The following is a 19761-nucleotide window of genomic DNA, read 5'->3' as shown; positions in this document are numbered from 1 at the left end:
AATCTGGCATCACCATTTTGATCGGACACTGGCAAGGTTACCCTTTGCTTTGCAATCCGTTGTGCAGCGCAAACCCACAGCAATCCCCGAGTGCTGAAATTAGCTTTATACGGTGCATGGAAACACCACGGCCGAACACTCAGATATCAGGTCAGGGCCCAAGGAAGGAAACACATGGTCTGATCAAGGTGAACAGGGTGACTTGATGTCTGGAAGAGGGCTTGAGGGTCTGCTTCCATCCCATCTGCTTCCCTGCCCGCCTTCACACAAGCACCCTGCCCCCCCTAACTACCGCCCAGGCAGCCCTGCGGGACAGCGCCCGGATCACCCCGCCGCGCCCGCAGCCAGCAGCGCGCCCTCGGGGGAGCCCGGTTCCGCTGCGCCCAGCGAAGGCTCGGCCGCGCCCGCTCCCGAGGAGGCTTCACCTTCCGCGGGGAGACAGAAAAACACCGCCGGCCCGCAGGGATCGACCGGGCCACGCCGGAGGCCGCTGCCGCCGAACCGGCCCCCTCACGCCAACGGAAACCCGACGGGCCGCGAGGGGCGGCGGCCGCGCGCTTCCCGCCGCGCCCCGCCTCGGCGCTTGCTCCGCGGCCGCCCCCCCGCCCGCGAGGGGCGGAGCGGCGCGCGCGGCCCCGCCCCGCTCTCTTTGTGCTCGGGCAGCGAGCGGCAGCCGCAGTCGCTGCCGCTTCCAGCCCGGACAGCGCGCCCCGGCCCGCCCGCTTCTCCCCCTCCTCCCCGTTCCTCCCCCCTTCGCCGCTTCTCCCCTCTGCCCTGCCCGCCATGTCGCTGGGAGCTGGCCCCGAGGCGGGCTTCTCCAGCGAGGAGCTGCTGACTCTGCGCTTCCCCCTGCACCGCGCCTGCCGCGACGGGGACCTGCCCGCCTTGTGCGCGCTGCTCCAGAGCTCGCCCCGCTCCGACCTGGCGGCCGAGGATTCCTTCTACGGCTGGACGCCCATCCACTGGGCCGCGCACTTCGGCAAGGTGGGGCCCGGCCCGGCCGGCGGAGCGGGGGCGGCGGCGGGAGTGGGGGGGGGTTGGAGGGGGCCGGTCCCGCTGGCGCGCAACGCGGCGCCATCTTTGCCCCTTGCGCGCGCTCTGCCGGGAGGCGCCTGCCGGGCCGCCTCACGCTCCCCCGCCTCCCGCCGCTCGTTTCGCCTCGGGGGATCCGGCGGGCGGGGGGGGGGAGGACAGCGACAGCCGCGGCGCTTGGCTCCTCTCTTGTCGCCGCGGTCGGCGGGGTGGGTCACGGGGCTGGCGGCACCTGCCGTCCCCGAATCGCTTATCCCCTCCCCCCGCCGGCGGCCCCGGCCCTTGCTCTCGCCGCCCTCCCGGCCGGCCGGCTGAGGGAGACGGCCCTGGGTCTCGCCCCCGGGCCCTTCCCAAAGCGGGGGGTGGGGGGGGGGGCTCCTCCCGGGCTGGCCCCCCCGGGCCGAGGGGGCCACGCTGGCGGCCGCCCCTCCGGCGCTTCCCTGCGGCCCCGGCCCCGCCGGCAGAGCCTGATCGCGGTCCCGAGGCTCCCCGCCCGGAGACGGTTTTGTTGTGGTGCCCGTGTTATGGCTACCGGCTCGCTGGGCGTTCCCGAGGACGGCGCTCGTTCTTGTAAAGCGCTGCTCTGTTGCCTTCAGTAGGGAAAAAAACCCCTGTGGCTTATACGCCCGCAGATACGAGTATGGCATCGGCTGCCTTGGCATCGTTGCAATGCAGAGAAGGTCAAAACGTAAGAAGTAGCTGCACTACAGATGTTTCTCGATTCCGCGGATATGGCTTTTTGTATTCAGGTGACAAGTAGAATTTCCTTGGACTGTGTTCCTGAAACCTCTACCCTTGATTCCTTTGAACCTGAAGTATTAAAAAATACAATGATCTTTCGAAGCTGACAGGCGGTGTTTGAAGCCATGTTACATGAGAATTCTAGTACCGTTTTCAAAATAAACGTGTCTATAATAATAATCTTTATTGGACTGACAAACTCGAAAATGGGATTTAACAGCTACTTAGGAAATGGGCAAATGGAAAAGATCACCCAAATATTTCTAAAGCGCCTTGCTTCTCTAACTTCAAATCGTAAGATGAGTGGTAACTTAATTTCTTGATTTTTATGTAGGCCTTTCCTGTTCCTGTGCAGTGAGTGTTCCCGTCTGTGCAGAGTTCCAGCCTAGAGGGTTGGGTTGGTGCGGGTTTTTTTTCCCCTCATTGATTTGTCTGGGTTTGGATTTTGAGGAGCTTTTGTTCTTGTTCTCCCTCCCATTTCCATTATACTGCTGTTTTTTATTGGTTGTGTGCTGGAGATGGAAAATGAGTGTACTTAGGCAGTTGTCCTTGTTTGTGAAGGTAGGTTAAGAGATGGTTTCTGTGTGTTAACTAATCTTATCTGCAGTGCTTGTTTGAGAAACACTCTAGAAACATAGCTAAGTAGCCCTTCAGTCTGGAAAAAAAGCAAAAAAAAAAAACAAACCTCATACAAAAAAACAGCTGCCCCCCCAAACCCACGAAGCCCAAAACCGAAGGCTGCCTTTTATCTGTTCAGAAATAAGCTAATAATCTACATGCAGAAAAAAGTGGAATGCCTCAAACCTTATCATGAAGTGTTCTCATAGAAAATGTGAAGATACTAATTTGACATTACAGTCTTCCGTTTCCTTTTTCTGTTTCATAAGAATTTCTCTTCGGTACATGCTTGTGGCAGTCTTGCTTTTGTCTTTGAAGTGTGTTTGTTGCTTTGTTTTTTTTCCTTTGAGCATCTGTAGCTTTCTGCTAACCATCCTAGATTATGTGACTGTGTACGTTCTGGTTTCTGTTGAGGAGACTCTTGCAGAAACAGCTAACAAAGGGAGCAAGTCAGTCTGCAAGATACTGTGTGTTTGCAATGTTCGTTCTTACGCATCAGCAAAATACGATACGTGTTGTTGTTCCATACAAGGGGGAAAAAGTCTGGCAAGTGAATTGAGACTTGCAGAGATAATATAGGATATCAACGGGTTTTACACAACTTTGCATGTACGTACTTCCCTAAAAGCCTAGGGACAAGGTCCAGGCAATTTCAGTTTATGGAAGATAATCTGCATGTTTTATAGTCTTGTTAGGTAGTGTTTCTTGCTGTGAGCCGGAGACTGTGCAGCACACTTGAAAAAGTTACAGTAATGTAATTGGATCCCAAACTCGACTGACTGTGTTTGTGTGACATAGTTCCACTTTTACCTTTCGCCAAAGACTAGGTGGTTGCCAGCAGTGAAACAATAGCTGGTCTAAGAGGACATGCCTACGCATGTCTTGTGTTCTTATTTATGTTTTTTTCCCCCAAGTTCAGATTCATCAAAACTCAAAATGGACAGTTTTTCTATTTCTTAAAGTATCAGAGTTGTTTTAAAACATAGATTTTTGAAATGCTTATTAGTAGCTACTGAACAAGACTGTTTTCCTCTTCACTTCTTTTTCTAGATTTTGCGGGATTTTCACTTGTTTATTTTTTTCCTGAAAGAAATTAAATGTTCACAGGACACTTCATGGCTGTCCTTCTGATACAGGGCCATTTAGCTGCATGGTCCACCAGACATGTATTGGTCCTAATTGCAGCTCTGTAGGAGGCTGAAATGACAAAAATGATTTAGTTCCCTTCCGGAATCAGTCCTTGTGGAACAGCTGCTTGTAAGCAGTGAAATCTAGAACAGTTCGTACATGTACACACCCCTGTGCACGCACACAAAGTATGGGTCTTAGGGTTGATGAGCTTCAGCAGTGTAGACATGTTTCTTTACCTGTTGCAATTTGAACATAGAAGAAAGCCCTCATTACGTCAGAGGACAGCGCAAAATCATTTTAGAATAAAGCTGTGTCGGACTGCATTTCTTGCACATGGTTGTAGATGTGCTGCAGTAAGGAATTAGCATCAACAGTCAAGTTCCATCAGAAGTGAATATGTGAAAGAGGAAAGATAGCTTGGGGGGCGGAATACTGGTCTAATACTAGTAACAATAAAAATGGAGTATCTTAAGACTGAAAATGAAAACACAATATTTTTTAATAGCTTACTCTGAAACATACTTGTACAGCTTGGGAGTAATAAATAAAATACCAGCAAGGTCAATTGAAAATCATAGATATTACAACTAGTGTTTCTGTTGGTAACATCTGGAGTTTTAATGACAGTATGGACCTTCTTTTAGAGATAGCAGCAAGTCCAAATTTACTTGCTGTGCTGAGTATCTGGTGGAGTTTGCATTTTCAGGATATTCCCTGACTGCAGACAAGTGCTCATATCCTGAGATGTAAATTAATTCCCATTAGAGTTGCTGTATTCCAATTAGAGTTAATTATATAGTGCCCTAAATTACCCTGGCATTCTGTAGATTTCTGAGAAGATGGGTCATAATGTAAAATTGTTAACGATCTAAAAAGCTACCAGAGAGGCAGAAAATGAACAGCTTGCATAAAAAAAACGAAGTTGGTGTTAATTCACTTTGTCTTCCACTAACCTTAATTTCGTTTTTCTTTTTAACCACTTGTGTATTTTCTCTGACCACATCTGTTTGCTTGTACTCTTCTACTTTTATTTTTGTCATTTGACTGTTTACATTGTAGGAAGCAAAACAGTAGTAAGTACATTCTGTTTCTTTTTGGAACAAAAGTAGTACAGATAAAAATGTCTGTCTCTTCCTTGGTATTTTGCCAGTGTTGTGGCCTGTGTGGAGGGCTGTCTGTCTTCTTCGTTAAATCAGTTTAACCTCTGCTTTAGGTATAACAATACAGTGGAAAATATCTTCAAAAAGGTTATTTAGTGAAAGCTGACTTGTGTGTCCCGATCTCAAGCATAAATAATCAAGTGAGGTATGTTTTTTTTGTTACGTTGACTTTTCTTACCCATGGAAGTAATTTAACTCATTCTTCCATAACGCTGGAAGCAGCAGGTTTTTCTGATAGCTGTGATGCAGAGGACCCATGGTTTGGCTTTTAATGGGATGAAACATTATCTTCATTGTTAAAATGCTGTAAGAGATGATTGGAGTGGGGGGTCACACAAGAAAAAACAACATTTAAACATGAAGTTATATAGATAATCTTGATGTGTAGCCATCTTATAAAGCAGATTTAAACAGTGCAAGATTATGCTGCTGAACCAGTTCCAATGTCTTTCCCCTTTCAATTTACAGGCTATAATACCTGTCTAATTATGGAAATTCTTTCAGCTTCGTTTCTGTGCAGGAAATATTATTCTTTCCTGAAGTTGTAATGCTTGCCTGAAAGTGTTTTCAAATTAATTCTGTTAAAAGTCTACTGTTTTGAAAACTGGCTGAACTTTATTGTTGTTTGCAGTTATAACAGAAGAACTTCTTGGTGTAGCTGGAGTTCTTTTCTGTCACATTGCTTAATAATTGTAACACTGTAATTATTAATAATAATTATTAAAGATTAACAACAATATTTGGGTTGCTTGCATGCTAACACCAAGGAAAGTCTGATTAGCAAATATAAAATGTATTTGGGTAGTCTAACATTAGAATTATAAATTTTCCTACATGATTTTTGATGTAAATTTTTTTGAGTTAAAAGTACTTATTTGCTTTTAAAAATGTGTCTAGTGTCACATCCATTACAGTCCAGAAAAATACTTTTGTATATCTTAAAGGGTGGGGTTCATATGTATTGTTTGAACTGTACAGGGGAGGAAATAATAGAAGTTCATGTTGTATTTCCAAAACTAATATAAAATACTTCCCTACAGTGGTTGGTACTTTTGTGGATGTAATTCATGAAGATAAGGAATTCACAGGTTAAAAGAGAGAGACGACACATGTGGTGTTTATGCTTCTATCTGTAATCAGCCTGTCTTCTGACTTTCTGACGCTTTCTAATTACTCCTTTACAAACAGACTATTCCATAGCTGTGATATAGCTAACAAACGTTTTAAACTTAACTGTGAGAGACTGACCAGTAGATTTTTGTTTTATAGCAACCAATGCCCTGAGGCAGTGTGGTGGTTTTTTTATTTTCCTGTGGCATGTATGTGCAGTGGTGTTTATTTTCTAACCACAATAAATTCAAGCCTAGACTAAACTGTTTATTTTAGCATAGTCCGTTCCTTTTCCTATCAACAAAAAGACAATGTTACTGTGTGACAGGAAAGGAGCAATTTTTTTACTATTTTTGAAAGTTGAGTTCATCGTGGCTGTGGTTTGCTTAGCTTCTACAGATGTGATGTTATGAACATTTAAAAATAGTAGCTGGATATCTGACACTTGTGGTTAGTATGATGGGAAAATAAGTGTCAGAGTATGTCAGGGTGACAAAATACTGCAACTTTTTAAAACAGAGAGCTCTTCTCTTTTGGTATTGCCAGGAACGTGCAAACTATTTTGTTTTTAACAGCTCTTCAGCTGTAATAGCAGGAAAATGGTGAAAATAATTTATTCCTTTTATAGATTTAGCGTAGTATTAACAGTATTAGTTTTCATTAGTAATCTGCTTCTGTCACTCTAGGAGAACACCAAAATCTTGTGTTTTTCTGATTTACCTTCCTCTAAACTCTGCTGAAAATACATCTGTATATCTCCTAACAGCACTCTTGTTCTGGCAAATGTTGTCTAATAATGTCTGTTTAGTATCATGTTTGCAGCTTTGCTGGATTAGAACTCTCTCCTTAACAAAAGTGAACCAAATAGCTCTTGTAGTCAGTTCTGAGGTATTTAGGCCCTGCTTTCCCCCGTCCCAAAAATAAATGTTGGAATTCAGTTTTGGGGGTGAAAATTAAGTACATATCAGGTATGGCCTGTGGCCAAAGGAGGGGGACATATAGGGAGAAGGGGGAAAATTCTAGTGTTAATATTCTCTCTTGTTTCGAATCCATGTAGTTTCACTAGTAAGTTTAGTGTTTCTAGAATTTCTGTGTTTATTCAGCACATGCTAATTGTCATAGCACACCCGTGTAACATTTTTTGTTTTATTCCCTCATGTCTTTAAAGCTGGAGTGCCTCATGCAATTAGTAAGAGCTGGAGCTTCTGTAAATGCCAGTACAACACGTTTTGCTCAAACACCAGCCCACATTGCTGCTTTTGGAGGACACCCACAGTGCCTGAATTGGTTGATTCAAGTGGGGGCCAACATAAACAAACAGGTATGGAATCAAACGTATTTTGTGTCTGCGTGTAGTTTTGGAAGAAGTATCTTGGTCCCTTTTTACTACGTGTATGATCCTTACATTCACATACAGATACATTATTTTTAATATCATCTGAAGTTAAATGACATAATTATCAGTTATAAGCCTTTTTCATTAGAGTAGAGAGGACTAATAAATGTCCTTTAAGCCACTAAAGTTGTTTTAGGAATTGACATCTTGCTACTTTTTGAACAGAATGGTATGCTGCTCTGGTGTTGGCAGCATTAGCAACTACTCTGATATTATAATGCCTCTTTGAGGGAAAGAAAAAAAACTAGTGAGGAACATCTTAATTAAATATGTTAAGAACTGAAAAATTCACCATTACCTACAGAACCATGAGACCTTTGTGGTACTTCATGATTTAGTCATACATCTGACTAGTAAGGTCTGTCATGGTTTATTTTAAGGTGCATCTGGTTTCATGTTCTTTTGCATTTTAGATTCATTCCACAGCTTTTCTAGTGACTTCCTACAAATAGATTAGAAACATGTACTTTGCTAACAAGGAATGAATGGATGATTTTTTTTTAAACCATTTTTCATTACTTTTCATGTGAGTGTGGATAATTATTTATTTAGTAGCAGAGAGTGCATTAATGCAGCAAAATTCTGTAATGGACTGTTGTACTCTGGTACAGTAACAGAATCAAGTGCTTAAAACTATCATTTTTGAAGAAAATGTTTGCAGTACTAAATGGATCTATTGTATGTGCTGGGTATACATAATGTGTGCCTTTATAACAGTACTCAAAATTATTATTTACAATAGTCTGTTAGAGTTATTAATACTACAGCATGTGCATTTACAAAAAGCTGTAGTGTAGCACAACATCTATAAAATGTCTGGCCTGTTAAATCTTGCATCATACTTTTTTAAAATACTTAATTGCCAGACTGTGTTTCATATGCAATAGAGTTAAGCTAAGTCTGCTGAAGAACTTAAACACTTGCATTTCTAGAGTTTGGTTCTTTTTTTTTTAAGCTATGCAAAAATAAGAAATGGGGAAGTTTGTGTTGAGTTTTCAGAAAAGAAGGCTGGTGCATTGAGAACAGCTGTGAGACACCAGGAGAATTGTAGAAACAATGAAGGTGACTGGATGCAGAGGCTATAGATCGCATCTTCTTCTTGATACCTGACAAAAGTAACTTATGCAGTAAGTTATTGCTGCGTAGTGGTAGAATCTTCAGAAGACATAATACAAGAACTTTAAATGCATCTGGAGACCAGGTAAGAATGTAAAGAAACGGTGATTAGAGAGGAAACATGGCATGCACAGAATAAAGATGTACAAATATCTGCTAAATGAGAAGAGAAGAATGAATGAAAATGAATGAATGAGAAGAATGAAAGTTTCCAGCTATGAGGATAAAGAGAAGAACTGACCAGTGAGGTTGAAATGGAGTTGAAGAACAAGCTTGCTGTCCTGGAACATGATGGGGGGAAAAAAAAAAAAATCACATCTAGTGAGTCAGGTTATAGCAAAGAAGAAAGTAGCAGCTAGCCACCGAAAGAAGAGGAGAAGAGTGCAGAGAGCTGTCTCCATGGGCTGAGGGCAATGTGCAGATGACAGTAAAGGAAAGCAGAAGGCAGTAAGATGAGCCGTTAAAAGTAGACAGGAAACTCGTTCCAGCTTAAAGAAGTCACCAAGACTAGCCAGTGACTCAGGAGTCTTTATATTGATGGCATCTCACCAGAGCAAATTCTAATAATGTATCTGTGGGCCTCCATGAGAGGATGAGTACTGTGGGTCTCAAGTTTTCAAATGAGATAGCGATGGTAGTATCTTGTAGACTTCTAAGGGCAGATTTAGGTATTGGCAGGCAAAGGACACTAATGTAGATAGTACTGAGAGTTGATAGTGGAAGACTTGTATGTTGTTAATGGTAGGCTCAAGTTACATTTGAATACAATAACTTTTTTCTTTGCCCCTGCAAAATAGTAGCTGATTGTACAAGAAGAGGTATTTTAGATTTGGCTTGATAGAAGAAGATAGCTCTGTTTAATTAAAATGGTAGTAGAAATAAAGTCTCTTAGGTTGCTTGTTAGGATGCAGCTGGTCAATCACAGTGGTTTCACATGCAGGAGTGCTGAAAGCTAGACGGTGTACCTTGGTGATACCTACAGCAGCAAACTCATCCCATGGATATTTGGAATGTTTCATACACAGCTATGTAAAGCATAGTGCATGCTTTGCTCTTCCCAGTTCCTGCCAGCTGTTTATTGAATTGCAGTCAAATTCTACTATTCTTGTTTGATTTGAACTGCTTAATAAATAATCCTGGTTCCTTATTTAACTTCCAAGCACTTTAAGGTGATTGTTTAGGGCTTCCACCCACACTTGTGAGCTTTTGGAGCACTATTTCCTGATGTGTATTTTGTTTATTCCTTCCAGCTCGCTGACTGATGCTGTACTTCAGACAGACATAGTCATTGGCTAATGCTTGTGTGAGGACAAGTGTTCCATGGACACTGGATACAAAACACATGCTGAGAAAGATCTGGGAATGCTTGATATTTAAACTAGTAAAACTTTCCTTCCAAACTGACTCCTGGTCATTGGCTACAGACTAACCCATCATCTCTGGAAAAAGAAAAGGATAGCTTCTGAAAAGGAATCCACTACAGTCTCTCAGTCTTAACGTAAACCTCCGGTACTCAGTAGAATTTGCATGCATGCTTTCTCATATCTGCCCTGAGGTATTATATTCTAGCCCATGCTGCCTGCCCTGAAGTTTAGGAAAACTTGAAAATGCGTATCTCAGTGCTGGTGACAGTTGCCCAGGACACTTCTTGGGCAGCAGCAATGAAGGACAAATGCTGAAAACCGTTTGTCCCAACTGTACCTTGCTCCCCAAACAAGTTCTGTGAGTATATCTTGTGATGCCCAGCCCGCTGGCTAGAACCATCTGTCTCGCTTTATGATCAGTGGGCAGTTCTTCCCCCCCCAGGATCACTGTAAAAAGTCACAGGACAAAGGTGAAGTGCCAAGCAATGACCTGCCTGTTCCTACCCAGCAGTGGACTCAGGAGGAGGTCTTCCTGGTTTTTTTTTTTCTCTTGAGTGGGCAGTGCCTGTTAATAGTTCTTAATAATGTGACTCAAGACCTGCACTTGGCTACCTGCCTGCTTCAGTTCACTGTAACAGTGCAAAGCAATTATATTGCTACTTTCCATGAGATTTTTTTTTCTTTTTTTATCCTTCCCACAACACAGATTGATTCTGTGCTGTTGTACACATTAACATCAGATAATCATGAGTACTTTTTGATTAAAAGGCCTGTTACTTCATTTAAATGTATTTTTCCTCTAGCCTCAGCCTAGCACACATTTCTGTTGTATGTTGCCTGTGTTGATTGGCCAAAAAAACCAGTTTTATGTGGCCTGTCTCAAAGACAAGGGTTAAGAAGTAGTATGTCCTTACAGGTGATGCTAACTTAATTTTTATCCAGCCGGTTACCATCATGTGGCAGTGATAGCAGATACATTTAGAAGGGTTAGACTAGCCATGCTAGCAAGAACTGTAAACACACTGATATCCTTGGTGGGGAGGAAAAAAACACTCATTGCTTTGGTATGTTAGTTTTGTATTTTAAGCAACAGTTTGGACTAAATCCGGATGAAAATATTCCATCAGTTCTCATCTACACTCAAAATTCACAAGGAGAAACCATTATGAATTCAAAGCGTTTTTAACAAAGAATGAGGGAAAAATGCTATATATTCTCCAGCTTCTAATTCTTGGCTTCAGAAGGGGTAGGGTGGTGGGTCTAAGGAATCTTAACAGCTTCTGGGATTTGTGATCAGCTGATAGAACTTGAAATTCAGTCAGCTGAATTAAGGAATGGAGTTGGTTTACACTAGTGCTTCTGTGTCTTAGGTATCTATACTAGAACTGTTTTACAAGTGCTTGTGTAGTAGTGTAGTTTAAGCCCAGTAGGCACCTAAGCACTGCACAGCCGCTTGCTTATTCCCCCTGCAGTGGGTTAAGGGAGAGAATCAGCAAGGGGAATTGAGAAAACTCATGGCTTGAGATAACGACAGTTTAATATTAAAGTAGAAAAGGAGACACGGAAAAACAAATCCAAGAAAAATGAAATGGTGATAAAAGTGATGCCCAGCCAGTCCCTGAGCAACAACAGCCCTGGCAAATTCTACCTCCCCTGCCCCCGCAGTGTGATGCAGTATGGTGTGGGGCATTGGTCTGGTCAGTTTGGATCAGCAGTCCCAGCTGTGTCCCCTCCTAACTTCTTGTGCGCCTCCAGCCCACTTGTAGGTAAACCACTGCTGTATTATCAACGCTGCTTTGGTTACAAATCTGAAACGTAGCACCATACCAGCTATTACGAAGAAAATTAACCATATCCCAGCCAAATTCAGTACACATAGTTGAAAGATTTCAGTGTAAATGTGCACGGGGGCTGTTTGTTTTAATGATAAATAATTACAGGTAAGTAACTTTTTTCCTTTTTTATTATTGTAATGAAAGGGCTGTAAAGGTACCAGTGAGTGAAATTAATTGAATCATATCCAGGGATTTGGAACTTGGAGAACAAAATGGGAAATTTTTTCTAGGTTCAAATGGAAGATCCTAGAGCCGACATAAGTTTTGATCTCAAAGACAGAACGAGGGAAAATAGAGGAGAGAAAAAAAAAAAAGGCTTTAGGCTGAACTGAAAAAAATAACCACACCTAAAAGAGGGTTGGGGATAAGTAGAGAGTTTGAGAAGATTATTTATCCCCTAGAGGGAATGGCTTTTTGGGTTAAGCAGCATAGTGAGGAAATGCAAACTGATTAATCAAGCTGAGATAGATTTACTGAGAAAATCTAAGCCAAAAAAGCAAAAGACCCTTCAGCCACATAAATAAAGAGAGAGTAAGAAAGGAAACTAGATACTCGATCAGTAAAATGAAGTAGAAGTCGAAGGTAATCTGGTCATGACCCCGAACTAGAGAAGACTCTGCTTGCCTTTGCAAAAGGATAGTTATGCTCCTCCAAGGGAAAGGAGTAAGATGTTTGACAGTAGCAGTGAGTGGCAAAGAACAAATGTGTCTGTGATGCCTTGTGACTCTTTTTGTCATCTCTTCAGCGGCATTGTACACAAAATACTTAGTCTCCACAAAGCAAACAAACTTGTGTTATCTTGAATGCTAAATTAACAAAATATAATTGGTCTTTCTGCTCATTTATTTACAATATGACTTCTAGATTGTGAGATCAAGTTTTGGCTGTTGGTGCAGTGTTACATCAGAAGGGTAAATGGGACCCCAAAAAGTTCTGCTCTAGATATGAAAGACCAGTACAAGTTATTCATGTTTCCCTTCCTGGAATATTATTACAGAAGGGGTTATATCAAACTGAAGCATCTATGGGAACTGTGGACAATTACAAGGATTATAAGGTATTATCAAGGATAATTAGGAACTTGCAGAGCCCCTCAATATAAAATAACTTGGTTTGTTCCATATAGCCAAAAAGAGATGGGGAAGAGGTGTCTTAAGCATGAAAATATGCTAGCAATCTAGAGCCTGAACTGCTCTCAGAAGCTTCTTGGAAAAACCTCAGTTGTATTGCTTTTTCTGTTTGGTGCCATCTATTCCAGTTGTCTGAGTCAAAATGTGAGCCTCAGAACAATTCTGGAGTACTTTATTTTCCCCTGTATGCATGATTTTGGATGTGTTGAAAATTAAGTAACCTTTTAAAGCTGTTTTTCAATGGGAGATATTTTTTTTTCCTTTCAGTCTAGCTCAGAACCCAGAGAGAACAACTTCTTTGCAGAGCTAGGAAACTATTTCAGTGCAAATAGATTTGGTCCCATAGAAGATCTTTAAAAGAAGATAACATTAGTGATGAGTGAAATTTAGGTGCCGTAATTAAAATGAATGCTATAAAAATCTAAATACATGTATTCAGTCATTGTCTAAGTACTTTCTCAGTCCCTTGGCATTAGAGATGAGATGCGCTTTTCCAGGCCAGTGATTCAAAGAAGCCCTTCTCAAGGCATTCTCTTCTGAGATACTAACCTTTTTCTGGTTATTGGTGACAGGATTGTTAGCTGCTATAAGCTTAGCTTATTCTGTAGTGCAGTGGTGAGAAGTCGTTTTGCAAAGGTCGTCTTTTCATCCTTCTAGAGTTGCCCCACAGCAATACTTCATAATTCAGTTCCCTAGATCTTACTGTGGGCAGCATGCTAGGTTTATGAGGATAGTAAAGATTTTTGTCATCTTCATCATATGCATGGCTTGTTGAGCTAGCTTTCCCTGAACTGAACTTTGTATTGAATGATTATCTTTTAAGTTAGGGTTGGGACTCTACATACTAATGCTGAAGAAAAGAGGCAGATCTCTTCTTTTTCTGCACTTTTACCTATTTAACAAAAGGCGGGGTGGGGGGGAGGAAACAATAACAAAATGATGAATAGAAGGCAGCTCCCACGATGCGAAAATGTATTATACTAAGAAGAAAATCTTCCTGGATAAATTAGTGCCAAACGAATTTCCATGTATGATAGTTAATGAAATTGTGTTGTCTGTTAAACACCTCTGTCTTCCCGTAACTTCAAGAAAAGTTATAAAAAGGAGAAATTATATAAACTTCATTGGAAAGTAGTCTTCTGTTCATCAGCTGCAGACAGCCATTTTGGAAGAGGGGCTGTACAGCTGTTTTCTAATCACTACAAGGAGCTTTCTGCTCTTTTCTATCTTCAAGCTTTGTGTCAGCCTCAGCAATTTCTGTTAGTTTACAAGAAGGTAAACTTTGGTACACTTATTGTTCCCTGCTGGGCATGCTAGGTGGTTCACTGTTTGGCTGAATATATGTCTTAAGCACTGGTAAACTGGCTTACCCTCAGTGAATTTGTAACATGTTATAAAAATATTTTACCATGAAATAAAACTGGCAAGTAGAAAATTGAGAGTGTATAGCACATAATCCAAAATTAATCTTAGTTATATTTACATGGTCTGAAAGATGTGATTTAATTTCTCAGAAGCTTGGCAGACAAATTTAAATGCTTTTCACCTGTCTGTTAAGATGGTAGTATGATCAGATTTTGAATATATTCACATTTCAAATAGAGCTAAAACATAACCAGTACTGTAAGTTAGGTGTGAACACTGTTGTGTATGAAGATGGACGAGTCAATAAAGGTGCTGCGTTACTTTAATAGCTAGTGCTCATATTTTAATAAAATGAATGGGGGAGCAAAAATGAGGCACATACTGTTAGAACATATTTAATATCAGTGGAGCAGATAAGTGAAGTCTGTCAATTTTGAGAGAAAGAAAGAGCATGGGGAAGAAAGGAAGAAAAAAAAAACCCACCTTGTTATGCGTTGATAATTAAAACACGTAACAAACCAGTAACTGAGCATTTACTTGCTACTTCAAGGCCATATTTCATTGCAGATTCTTCTCAGTGGCTCTTAATATTGATCGTTAATTGCAAGTACTGAATTTCATCTGCAGCCTGTTGATCGTGATGCATGGAATTTAGCTGCTGCTTGCCAGTTGCATTTGTAAAGTTGCTTTAGATTCTCCCTGTTACCTGTGAATATAGTTTGTAGAGAGGAGTTGCCTGAAATGCAATACACTACTCCCAGTATGTTTGCACATAATACTGGTTAACAATGGAATGTAAACGGACAGAGGTAGAAAAGTGTGTAGGAGAAGAGTCAGTGTGTGTGTCTCGAGAGATCTGGCCAGACCTGTGAACTCTGGGCATATTGCATGACAGTAGTTGTGCATGCATACTCCTCACCTGGTGAGTATTTATGGTGCAGTGCAGCACTGCCTAAGTGTGTCGGCAAGATCGGAAAGCAGTATAGTTCCACAAACTTAGCCATGCTGCTTCTGAGTTCGAGATGGCTTGCTTAGTCCAACATACTGGGAAACGAAAGTGCTAGGAAACAAAGGTCTTGGAGTAACTTGTTATGGTAGTACACGCTGTGGGGTTTTTTAACAAGTTTTGCTGAATATGACTCTGCTGATTGCCTAGTTACTGTATAAGGCTTATCTTGTGAGTTAGATGCCCTTAGCATTATTTCTTGCTAAGTAATGTGATACACGTGACAGTCTACTGCAAACTTTAAAGTAACAGTAAGTTATGTGATACATTTGCTAGCTAATAAATGCTGCTTTTATGTATCTGCTTTCTTAATTAAAGTGAGTAATGTAAAAAAGATTTTAATTTTTAGAAAGATTATGCTTGACAAAATGTAGTTTGTCTTTACAGGATTATGTTGGTGAAACTCCTATTCATAAAGCAGCACGGTCTGGTAGTATGGATTCCATAAGTGCCCTTGTGGCTCATGGTGCGCAAATAGAGTAAGTGAGGTATTTTTTTTTGTTGTTGCTTGTTGTGTGTTTAGCTAACTAACTTAGACTAGTAAACATAGATACTAATGTCAGAAAGAGAAGTCAAAACAGCAGACACCTGATTAAAAGACAGCTAGACATGTTCAACTGTAATGAAGCCCAAGATGTTTTGCATGTCTAGTAATGAAGTTCATTTTGCTTAAGTGATACCAGTGTGCTACATTAGTATTGCATTTGTATCTGATAAGTTTAAAATATTTGTCACGCTTCTGTCAGATGACCCCAAATTGCACACTTTATCTAATGTGCAGTTATTTTTTTACAACAAATTTACACCTCACACTGGTGAATAAATCTAGAAAACAATGCAAAAGCAACATTATGTGCAAAATAGCATCTCACACACTCTTCGCAGTTAGTTTAATACTGTTTGTTAGTATGTTGTGTATTTGCCCTGTTAACTTTTTTCTTTAAAGGTTTATGTACTGCAAAAACATTCAGAAAATCTCACAAACTTTTGCAACTTACAGCATGGACAAAATGGATGCAGTTTTCACCTAGAAATGTTGAGTATAAGCTCTATGGCTTATAATAACGTAAATACATTAGCAATTTGTTTTAATTAGAACTAGCCTTATTATCTTAAATGGTAACTAGTTACTGTATTTTAACCTGCAATATGAAACTTTTAAGTTGTAAGTGAAATAAGAATCATGTAGTTAACTTCTTGTTTTACCCTTTGGTTTCCATCTTACTGTTTTTGTAATGCTGCTCTGATAAATCTGCCATAAAATTTAACTCTTTCAATGGTATCATAGGAGTATTCAGGAAATACAGTACCTTTTAAGTTAATAGTAATGAACAAGTTGCTTTATGTGAAGAGATTGTTTTGTAGAAAAATGACACTGAAAGAACTTATGCAGTTGTCTTGGTCAGTTATTGACAAGTTCACGAAATCAGTCTTTAAATTTATAAATTCCCATTTTGCACTTGCTTTCAGATATCTTAAGATAAACTTGGATTTAAATTTACTGTGGAATTGAGCAAACCTTAATTATCATCATCAATTAGTATGTAATTGTGATTTTTACAAAGTGTCCAATCAAAAGGGAAGTTGTAGAACTGCATAAACAGTGTGAAGTGAATGAGTTAGGAGTCTGGTATAAAGAAGACGTATGACATGCATAGGACTTTAAAAATAAGTAGCTGAGGTTGGAGATGTGGCTGCAACTTTAACAGAAATAAAATTCTGCTTTTTAAACATCGTATTTGCAAGCCATAGCCAAAACACTTCTGTAAGAGTGGTATCTGCCTTTGACCAAAGCTATTTGCAGCAGAAGTAGCATAGGTTTATAGCAGTTTTAGTGAACAGAAATAACTTGAGTTCTCAGTTTTCTAACTTTGAATTCAATCTGTTTCTCAGTAGGATAGATTTGTTACAAGTTCTGTAGGTAATTAAATATCAGATCCCATCCAGGAAATTATAAAATCAGGGATGCAAATGTAATAGGCTGGTGGAGCAACCCATGTGTAGTCTTTCAGAGGATCAGGACTTGGCCCTGTTACCTGAGAGAGCTAGCTGTTGACTGATGGGTGTGAGGATTTTTTTCCGTAGAGTCTAGTTTCCAGGCTCAGGATGCTAAATTAGGCCAAATCCCACTACATGCTTTTGATGTTGATTCATTTTGGGTTATATGGATTTGAAAACTGGCCCCATATTGCTAATGGTTACGTTGATTTCCTGTTTTTTCTAACATCTTGAAAATGTAGATGCCCTGAAAATTTTGACTCCTTTATTTTATGGCTTCAGTTAGAAGAAAATGGGATGGATTTTATACATATATTTGACTTCCAATTTGTATATATTAACTGAAGTGATAATTGACTATATTAGGACCAAGGCAAGACTTTTATTAAATACAGAGCTAAGCACTAACTAGAGCTAAAGTGCTGATCTGTACTGATGGTGAATATGGCCTTTTTTATGGGGATTATATCTTCTAATCCAATTTTTTCTTTATTTCTTCATATAGTTATGGTATCAAAATCTGGTTATGTGAAGATGCAGAGAATATCCCTTGACTGCAAATAGTCAAATATACTGCTTATACCTTGTATTTATCGTGTACAGCAAGTATTGCACCATCACTATTTTTTTATAGAAAGTACATCAGGGATGTTAAGATTATTACACGAACGCTAGTAATCAGTAGTGTAATATTGCAAGAAATGTATTTTTTATTAATGAGTGATTATTGAAATACTGCTGTTAAAATGAAGTAACTTGGACTAGTGTAATCTTTATCAGTGTTTAATGTATTTCTACTTTATTCACTCCTTTGGTTATATTGGAAGCCAAAGAATATTGACATTAGTCCAGTAAGGACAAAAGTAAGAATTCTAGTTTGAATAAAATGGCCTCATTTGAATTGTTCCAGTTTATTTCAGGCTTGTTAGTGTATTGCTTTTACAGAGAAATACAGTGTGTTGCAGTTTCTACATTTCATGAAGTTGCTGCATTGTTTTCCTAATTGATGAGAGAGAATTTGGGTCTCTATTCCTGTGTAAATTTTTAATAATATTAAAAAATATTAATTGTACCCTAGTGAAAATATTTTGATTTTTTTTGTGGTATTTACCTTCTCATTTTAGCTGAAGCATATTCTGTGCACAGTATGTCCTACAGCCATAAAAATGGTTGCTCCACTAACTATGGTATTCATGGACCCTTGAAGAGGGGGAAGCAGGTGGTCACAATGTCCTCATATGAGTGAAAAGGTTTGCTGTGTAACTGACTTTTTAATGTGGATAGTACTTTTTAAAGTATCCATGATAACTGCTGGATTTTCACTACAAAGCATAATTATGCGATTTATGTATGGTTAATTGTGTATTATTTATCATGGTGAGAAATAAGTGTCCATAGCTCTTTATGGAGGAAAAGCCTTCTTGGTGCCATGTTTTGTTTTGCTCTTTTACACTATTTTTTTTAAATGCTGGGTGTTAATATAGTTACATAGATTGCATCACAGCGTATGTGTAAATACAAAATTTAGCTACAAACACAGAGAAGTGTTGAATTAAAAACTAATAAGCAGATGCAGCTGTTAATTCTACAGATTTGAACTCCCTCCATTTCGTGTCTGTTTTCATACAGTTCATTTGTCTTGTGTCCACTTATTCCTGAATAAAAACTCTTCTGCAACTATCACTTCAGCAGTTGTGCATTGACTTGATTTAGAGGTAGGAGAGATTTTTCAAACACTGTGTTGTCCTGGGATAGAGAGGTGTAACTTGCGGGGCACAGTGTGGCTTGGTATGCATCCATGCAGTTAAAGATAAGTACTTGCTTGCTTCAGAGTTTTGTTGGTCAAGATGCTTGAGTAGTAGCATAGGAGAGCTTTTCATTTGCCTGCCAGAAATCTCAAGGTTTGGGGAAAAATTAGTTTCTCTGCTATGATGGGATACTACAAGACCCCAAAGAGATACTTCCCTTTCTGATTTCTTATACTCTGGTCTCCAGGTTTGGGGAGAATAAGTGACATGCTGGGATAAATCTACCGGTACATCTGTTTCTACCAGATGACAGATTGATACCGTGATGTTGATCTAGTTTAGGCAGACACTTCAGCCACTTTCTCATTAAAGCTGTCTTGCATTCATTTGAATGTGTAAATTCACTCCTCCTGTAATGCTAGAAATGTCCTGTCTCTGGTATTCAGTTTTTCAGCAATAACTTTATTCTCTTTCTTTGCCAGTGGCTTAATTTTAATTCTTCTTTGCAAAGAAACAAACTGCATTGTGGTGTTTTAAAAAAAACAAACACCAAAAACAAACCATCATGTCTTTTTTTTTTCCTTCTTCATCACTGCTCTCCATCCTCCATAACAGAATCATCTGTCCAATGTGATATATTTTTTTTAGTGCTGCTGGATTAGCCCTTTGTGAAATTCTTATAATACATTTCTGTTTGAAGTCTGTTTCAGATTTTAGTTATGACCACTCCTGTGATATCTCAGCTTTGGTTTTCTCATTTATACTTTTGAGACTTCTTGACTTTCTGAAGTTCAGTCCCCTTTAGTGAAGAGACAAAGAAGAGTGATGTGTAAATTTCATGATGATAACACAGAAATCTGCCATTCCTTTGTCACATAAACCCTCGGTTCCTCTGCAGTCTGGAGGGGAAACTTCCGTGGGCTGCTCTCTTGAAGGGTCTCGGGGTTCAGAGACTTCCTCCATTAGTTCCTGGATTTCTTCCTGATTTCTTAAAGTCTTAGCAGATGCTTG

At 40.1% G+C, this 19761-nt stretch overlaps 1 protein-coding gene across 3 annotated transcripts in view; it reads left to right on the top strand.

The window, feature by feature from the left end:
* The first annotated feature begins 676 nt into the window (after positions 1-676).
* Positions 677-19761, top strand: part of ANKRD10 (ankyrin repeat domain 10) — a 38271-nt gene continuing 19186 nt past the window's right edge. For all 3 annotated transcript variants that reach the window (XM_075424844.1, XM_075424836.1, XM_075424827.1), the window contains exons 1-3: positions 677-984; positions 6961-7113; positions 15392-15483. In XM_075424844.1, coding sequence (XP_075280959.1) covers positions 784-984; positions 6961-7113; positions 15392-15483 — 446 coding nt within the window. In that variant the 5' untranslated portion in view covers positions 677-783. The remainder of the gene's footprint in view (positions 985-6960; positions 7114-15391; positions 15484-19761) is intronic.

This window comes from Opisthocomus hoazin, chromosome 1, assembly GCF_030867145.1.
Source record: "Opisthocomus hoazin isolate bOpiHoa1 chromosome 1, bOpiHoa1.hap1, whole genome shotgun sequence".
Classification (NCBI taxonomy): domain Eukaryota; kingdom Metazoa; phylum Chordata; class Aves; order Opisthocomiformes; family Opisthocomidae; genus Opisthocomus; species Opisthocomus hoazin.
Note: the sequence above shows the minus strand (reverse complement) of the source record. Positions and strands in the feature narration are given on the sequence as shown.